Consider the following 7,654-nt stretch of genomic DNA (forward strand, 5'->3'; position numbering starts at 1 on the left):
GCCCCCAGCCACCATATTCCTCGATAATACTGTAGCGGAGTTTAGGCGAAGCCCTGCTGCTGTAGTACATCAAGATCGTCACCACGCCGTCGTGCTGACGGAACTCATCCCCGACACTTTGCTGGATCGGAGTCCGGGGATCGTCATCGAGCTGAACGTGTGCTCGAACTCGGAGGTGCCGTAGTTTCGGTGCTTGATCGGTTGGATCGAGAAGACGTACGACTACTTCCTCTACGTCGTGTCACCGCTTCCGCAGTCGGTCTGCGTTGGGTACGTAGACAATACTCTCCCCTCGTTGCTATGCATCACATGATCTTGCGTGTGCGTAGGAAATTTTTTGAAATTACTACGAAACCCAACAGGGCCCCCCCCCAAGCCCAATCCGAATTGGGAAGCCCCCCCCCCTTTCCTTCCTCCCTCCTTCCTCTTCCTTCCCTGTCCTACTCCTAATAGGAAAAGGGGGAGTCCTACTCCCGGTGGGAGTTGGACTCCCCCCCTTGGGCGCGCCAACCCCCTTGGTCGGCCCCCTCCTCCACTCCTTTATATACGGAGGAGGGGGGGCACCCCATAGACACAACAATTGATCCCTTGGATCTCTTAGCCGTGTGCGGTGCCCCCCTCCACCATAGTCCACCTCGATAATATTGTAGTGGTGCTTAGGCAAAGCCCTGCGACGGTAGAACATCAAGATCGTCACCACGCCGTCGTGCTGACAGAACTCTTCCCCGACACTTTGCTGGATCGGAGTCCGGGGATCGTCATCGAGCTAAACGTGTGCTAGAACTCGGCGGTGCCGTAGTTTCGGTGCTTGATCGGTCGGGCCGTGAGGACGTACGACTACATCAACCGCGTTGTTATAACGCTTCCGCTATCGGTCTACGAGGGTACGTGGACAACACTCTCCCCTCTCGTTGCTATGCATCACCATGATCTTGCGTGTGCGTAGGAATTTTTTTGAAATTACTACGTTTCCCAACAGCAATCACTATGGGTAACGATATTTCCATCAACTATATATTTATATATAGATTCTGGAGAATCATATAACCAGAAGTCTACAATTGTCGACATACATTTCTCAACTAGATTGCAAAACCTTTCAAATGATTCAGATCAAAAGACCATGGCCATGGCAAAGTGTGATCAACACTCGGACTGGACTCAAGCAAAGGGTATAATCTAGGTAGAAATGATCTTGCTCAATAATGGGAAGGTATTCATAAGCAATACCTACACAAGTTTTCTTCTGGAAACAAAATTGAGAACCAGGAGGTGGTGAAAAATAGAGCAAGTATTGTAGCACAAGGGTTCACGCGGATACCCAACTATTCTCCAATGGTGGAATCTCTTTCCGATAACTTATATCATTGGCAGTACCAAATCATCTATCTCTGTAGTTGATAGATGTAGTGATCACATATCCATGTGGATCACTAGGTTTAGACATATATGATTGATTTCCGATGGAATCTCAATTCTGAATCAAAATACAAAATGAAACATACATTGTGTAAAATCGGTAAGCCACCATAAGGCTTATTGTCGTCGGTACATATGGTACAACTGACGTAGTGAGATCCTTATATACAAGGATTTCTCCTACAATGATGATTATCCATGTTTGTATGTCTGCAATGACAACACATGTAATCTCTAAATGACGGAGTTTAAAATGAAGGATTTGGGTAAACCAAAATATTGCTCGTTACTACAACTTGAGCACCTTCATTCATACATTATGGCATACTATATTGTCTATATGCATAATATATTGGAGAAATTCATTGTGGACAAATCTTATCCATCGTTAACTCTCATGGTAGTTCATTCTCTAGACATAGAGAATGATCTATTTAGACCAAGAGATGATGGAAATGAGATATAGGGACTCAACGTTCCATAATGCCTTTGGATCCACCAAACACAATTGGTTGGTACTCAAAGAATATCTTTCGATATCTCCAAGGCATCAAACATCTTGTCCTGGTTTTTCATTTTCATAGAAATGTGAACACCGATATCATTGGATACATCGATCAGATCCCCACTGTGTCAGATCATAGACAAGCTTAGTGTTCCCACTAGGTGTGGTAGCTCCCTCATGAAGAGTCTTTGAAACAGACCTCATGGCTACATCCACCAACCATTATCTCAACGATAATGTCTCTTGTGTTGCCCGGATGCAAACAAGTTACGTAATAAGCAATGTCGATATATTGCATATCTTGCAAGTCAAATCATACGACTGATTTGTTCACGAAGTCTCTACCAACATCTACAATCTAGAAATATGTTCATGGAGTTGGTATGTGACGGCTTCAGAATTTGTAAGAATCAGGGGGAGTATCTTCCTGAATTGTTCTTGTTCAATGCATCATATTATACTCTTTTTCCCTTCATGAGTTTACTTTACAAGTTCTCATAAAGGTTTTTAATGAGGTAACATCAACACAAGATCATATGCCATACTTTCTGTTTTCCCCACAGCGATTTTAGGGAAAGTATATGCGGCATATTTATTGTCCTCTAAACTCTATGAGTTTTCTCGTATTGAGTTAAAAGAGACAATAACCATTATATGTTGCATCATTTTCTCCTTATTTTTTCCACTGGGTTTGAAGGAGTTTTAGCTACTCCTCATATTTTTCCCACAGGGTTTTTGGAGGAGACTTAATCAAGATGATGACAAGCGGTGATTAGGGGTCTCTTCTTAAGATATCCTTGTTTTATGACATCACATTATGCTATCTCTTTGTGAGTTTATGTTCCAGGTTCTCATCAAGTTTTTATGAAGAACTTTTTGGAGAAGAATCTTTTAAGATGATAGCCCTACCTGGAAGATCGTGAGACGATTCTACATGGTCAAGCGCAGATTAGGGGGAGTGTTAAGATTAATTACAAATGTAATTAGGGGAAATCTCCCCTTGCCCAACCGCCGTGCGGTTGCCTCCCGCACGGACGCATCTGGTCTGGAACCGATGTCTAGTCCGAACCGTCGTATCCCTCCAGACCATATAAATGGCATCATGTAACCATCGATGAGATTAATCAATCACTTTGATTCGAAACAAAAACATCCAATATTAGAGAGGACAATGCGTAGATTTCAGGGATTCAAAGATGAGGGTTCATTTTCACTCACAGGAGGGTATTGATCACGTCCCCATGTCTGCTTTTTTTTACAACAATATCTAACTCCTCTGCTGCCAATAGTTCCGGAAAAACGATCATCCATGTAACAAGCGCCAAACCTGGCTGATCCAGAAAAAAAAAAGGATCGCCGTTGGCACCAGGATAATCGATCCCCATGTCACCACCACCACCACCAGCGTCATCTATATTCATCTTTGGGTCAGTCCTGTTGACCTGAGAAGCGCCACCAAGCTAGCCAATCGGCGGTTTGTGTGTCTCTCCAGCAAGGAGATACAGAACACTACAGGAAAAAACTTATAAGCCGTGTATTTAATACACTCGGCTTACGCCTGTTTAAATTCGGTGTACCATAAGTCGTGTTCTTCATATTTACCGGATGTTTTTCTCGTGAGACTCGGCTTATAGGAGCGCAAGCCGGGTGCGCGAAAAATAGCACTCGGCTTATAGGCTAACACACGGGAAAACCGGATTTTCCTGTAGTGGAAGCAGAATTTGTATCAACTAGCGACACAACTAAACCAATTTCTGGTAGGTTCTCATAAAGTCGGGGCCAACAGCTTTGCAATTTCAAAAAACAGGGATGCGTAATTGTACAAGGCTTCTTTGCGCAAGGTTAATAATCAAGTACTACCATATTTTTGTTTCATTTCCGGAACAACAAAATTGCTGATACTGCAATGCGGTAGCGGAAACTGTAGCATTCAGAAATATCCGGTAACTAGCACCGTCACCAATCATATCAGTAGACAGTAGTCACCAGGCTATAGATAGAATCAAAACGAAAAGAGACAGAATTCAGACAAGAGGCATTCAGGGTTTCAAACAGCAATTTAACATCAGGCTGTATATAGAATCGAAATCGAAATCAAATCCTACGAAATCTGAATCACTGCATTGCATTCACCACCGAGTTCAGAGAAGCACTTCGCAATTCAGAAAAGAAGCCAGCTAACCAATAACCACGATACTAGCTACTGCATGAGCTCCTCTACACTAGAGAATCGACACGAACCCGAACGAACTAAGTAAGGGATCGATCTAACAACAAACTGATCAATCGTAGATTTGAAGCTTCTGGTACTCGTCGCCGGCGATGGCCTGGCTCATGATGGCCTCGGGGTTCACCACGCCGTCGTTCTGCAGGAAGATCTTGAGCACGTTCTTGGAGAAGCCGCTCACCATGGCGGCGCCGGGCTGGGTGGACGTCACGGGCGTCGACTTGGAGTCGCGCAGGTTCCAGAACACCACCTGGGGCACCGAGTCGCCGTAGCCGGCGTCCCTGAACTTGCGGCAGATGGCGGCGTAGTCCGTGTCCCACGACCCCTCGCCGTAGGGCATGCCGTTGTAGACGCCCCGCCCGCACGCCTCGCCGAACTCCATGTCGCTGTACACGAAGACGGTGCGGATCATCTTCTCCGGCGGCAGCTGGGCCTCCCTGGCCGTGGCGAGGATGCGGTCGAACACGCCCTGGAAGTTGGTGCTCCCGTGCCACTCGAGCTTGGCCACGAACCGCATCTTCTCGCGCAGCGTCTCGCCCTTGATCACGTGGATGGAGGGCCTGGTGTGGAAGGTGATCACCTTGCCCGCCCACGGCTCTTCGCTGAGCTCCGAGGTGAGCACGCCCAGCGCGATGGCCACCTCCATGGGGGTGCCCTCCATGCTCCCGGACACGTCGCAGATGGAGATGCAGTTGCGGAGGGAGCCCTTGGCGCGGAGGTCGTCCACCATGCGGCGCCACTGCAGCTCCGCCACCTCGTCCTCCTCGCCGCGGTAGGCCGCGGCGGCGATCTCGTGCGGCAACACCGCGCCCGCCGCGATCTTGGCCTTGCCGGCCTCCACGTCCTCGAGGTACTTGGCGAAGCGCTCCTCGTCGTGCTTCTGGAACAGGGCCTTGTAGCGGCGCATGGCCACCGAGGCGACGCGGGCGTAGGGCAGCTCGTCCCACCGCTGCGCGCACATGTAGACCTCCGGGAGCTCCAGGGCCTTGCGGATCGGCACCAGGACCTCGCGGCGGAGGCGGCGGAGGACGCGGTAGCTGTAGTGCTCGTCGGAGAGCTCGGCGTACTCGGGGTCGGAGTCGCGCGGGAAGAGGCGGCAGGCGATGGCCTCGCAGAGCATCGTGGCGCGGTCGAAGGACGAGCCCGGCGTGGGGCACCACTTGGCGGCGAGCCCGATCTTCCTCTTCTTGCCGCCGGGGGCCATCTGCTTCATGTCGGAGGCGAGCAGGGCGGCGAAGAAGTCGGCCACGGCGTCGAACAGGAAGCGGTAGGCGCGGTCGCCGTAGTAGGTCTCGAGCGACTGCACGGCGAGCTTGGCCATGGTCCGGACCTTCTTCGGCACGCCCCGCTTGGCGGCCTTCTTCTGATCGACCTCCATGGCCTCCGTCTTCTGCTCCGCCACGGCCGCCGCCTCCGTGACGGACCTGGTGGCGGCTTCGCGGGCGCGCTTGCGGCCGGCGAGCCTGGCGCGGAGGCCGACCCGCTGCTCGGCGAGCTGCTTGCCCTCCCTGCGCGCCTTGTCGGCGGCGGCGCCCTCCTTGGCGACCTTGCGCACGTCCTGGCCGCGGACGAGGCGGAAGAGCAGCTCGGGGAAGTCCTTGAGGTAGCCGAACTCGGCGAGCGCGGCGACGTTGCAGGCGAGCGTGCGCGGGTGGTGGTCGTGCATCCAGAGCGCGGCGGCGTAGAAGCCCTCCCTGTCCGACTTGCCGGTGCCGCGCACGCCGCGGAGGTTGTAGGCGAGCTTGAGCGCCGTGAGCGGGTCGCGGGCCCAGGCGGCGGCGAGGAGCTCGCGCACGCGCTCTGCGGGCGTGGACGGGACAACGTGGAAGAAGAAGTCGACGCAGGGGTCGCCCGAGTTGGCGTACGTGGCGTTGCAGTTCTCCGTGCGCGCCCGCCGCGGGACCAGCGCCGCCTTGGCCTCGGCCGCGGACGGCGCGTTGAAGGCCGCGTCGAGGAGGTCCAGGAACGGGTGCGACTCCGGGGCGTCGTCTGCGGGCGAGGGCCGCGCGGCGCGGACAAGGGGCGGGCCCAGGAGGAGGCGCGGCGCGGCGGCTGCGGCGGGGCCCGTCTCCGTCGCCATGGCTGGCTGGGTGGGTGGGTGCTAAGGTTTGGAGGTCGAGGATTCGAGGCGGGTGGCGGGTTTGGTTTTCGTGGCGGTGGAAGATGCGATCCGAGGCTGAGAGATTTGGTATTAATAGCAGGGAGGGTTAAGTCGGTATCTCATGGCTTAGGGCGGTGCCGGATTGAGTTACGGCCCAAATTCACGTCGGGTTAGGAAAAGGAAACCTTTCCCTGCGTGCTGCTTCCGGACTCCTCTGTTTTCTGTAAAAGCAGAGTACATATATATACTGTATTTCTTGTTTTTTTTTTGCGGGTACATTTATATTTCTTACGAATGATCCGAGATCCAGATGGAGATGTCTGCTTTTGCATGCATATAAATGGGAAGATAGTGCCAAGTTTCTTTCTTAGAAAGAGGAATTTTGAAACAATTTATGAGAATGTGATTACAAGATTATCAAACAAATACTGTTAACGAGGGTGCATAAATTGTAAGTCTGATGCCGAAAGGGCGAGCATGGGCGTGATAGCGAGCAACCGTAAGGTGCTTTTCTCGGTACTAGTGGTTGGAGCTTCCTGATCAGCAGCCTTATTGCTGACTGTTCAAAGAACGCTTTCGTTTGAATAAAAGCTCTAAATTCCCTGCAAAAAAAAGGTGCTTTTCTCGGTACTAGTGGTTGGAGTCTGCTTGAGAGCGTTCCTTTGCGTTGTCATCTTGGCTGTGTACATTAGGTTGGCTTGTGCTGGTGTTATGTTGCCTCTGTATATTGGGTTGACTTATTTGTTATTGTACTTGTTTTGACTTGGCTGAATGTTCTGATAACCATGCAAAAATGTGTTCAAAACCTCGACAGTAAGCAAATTGAAGAACTCTGACTCATTTGAGCCATGTCTCCTAGGCTGGAAGGGAGCATGCTATAACTAAATTACCCCACCAAGCCCCTTTTTCATGGCTTAGTTGTTATATAATGAATAAGTCATGCAGTTCATACCATAACAAGTGTATCAGCTCAAACATAATTTAGTTAGGGAGCATGGTTCATACCAAAGTACAAAGGTGCCAAACTGAGACAAACTATTAGCTAGCATATCACCAAGTTCATTAATCACACTAAGCATCACATCAAACAAGTTCCTCAATTACATCAAAGTAACCACAAGGATCAAAGAGGTACTATGTTTCTGTTCATGCAGCATCCTCATACTCTCAGCCATCAATTGTTGCCCAGGAACACCTGCTGCGCAGGAGGTTATTATGAAATCAAAAAGACAGATATTTTTAACATCGCCCGACAGTGTTTCTTCTGGTCTGGGTAGTCCAAGTTTGGTTCGTGCCATTTTCAGAGGTAGATAAGATGAGAAGTTGAATGATTTGTTTAAAATGTATAGACCTATACGCATCATACATAATAAAAATATATCGGAATCTCCGCACATAGCTC

At 50.3% G+C, this 7,654-nt stretch overlaps 1 protein-coding gene across 1 annotated transcript; it reads right to left on the bottom strand.

Moving 5' to 3' along the window:
- Window positions 1–4,008: 4,008 nt before the first annotated feature.
- On the bottom strand, window positions 4,009–6,338 carry LOC123159161 (uncharacterized). Its single transcript, XM_044576989.1, has one exon. It carries the CDS (start codon window positions 6,229–6,231, stop codon window positions 4,207–4,209), a length of 2,025 nt encoding a protein of 674 aa, XP_044432924.1. The 5' UTR covers window positions 6,232–6,338; the 3' UTR covers window positions 4,009–4,206.
- Window positions 6,339–7,654: the final 1,316 nt, after the last annotated feature.

The sequence above is a fragment of the Triticum aestivum genome, chromosome 7B (genome assembly GCF_018294505.1).
Source record: "Triticum aestivum cultivar Chinese Spring chromosome 7B, IWGSC CS RefSeq v2.1, whole genome shotgun sequence".
NCBI classification, from domain to species: domain Eukaryota; kingdom Viridiplantae; phylum Streptophyta; class Magnoliopsida; order Poales; family Poaceae; genus Triticum; species Triticum aestivum.

Coding starts and splice junctions, on each gene's coding strand:
- LOC123159161 (XM_044576989.1), bottom strand. CDS start 6,231: ATGGCGACGGAGACGGGCCCCGCCGCAGCCGCCGCGCCGCGCCTCCTC.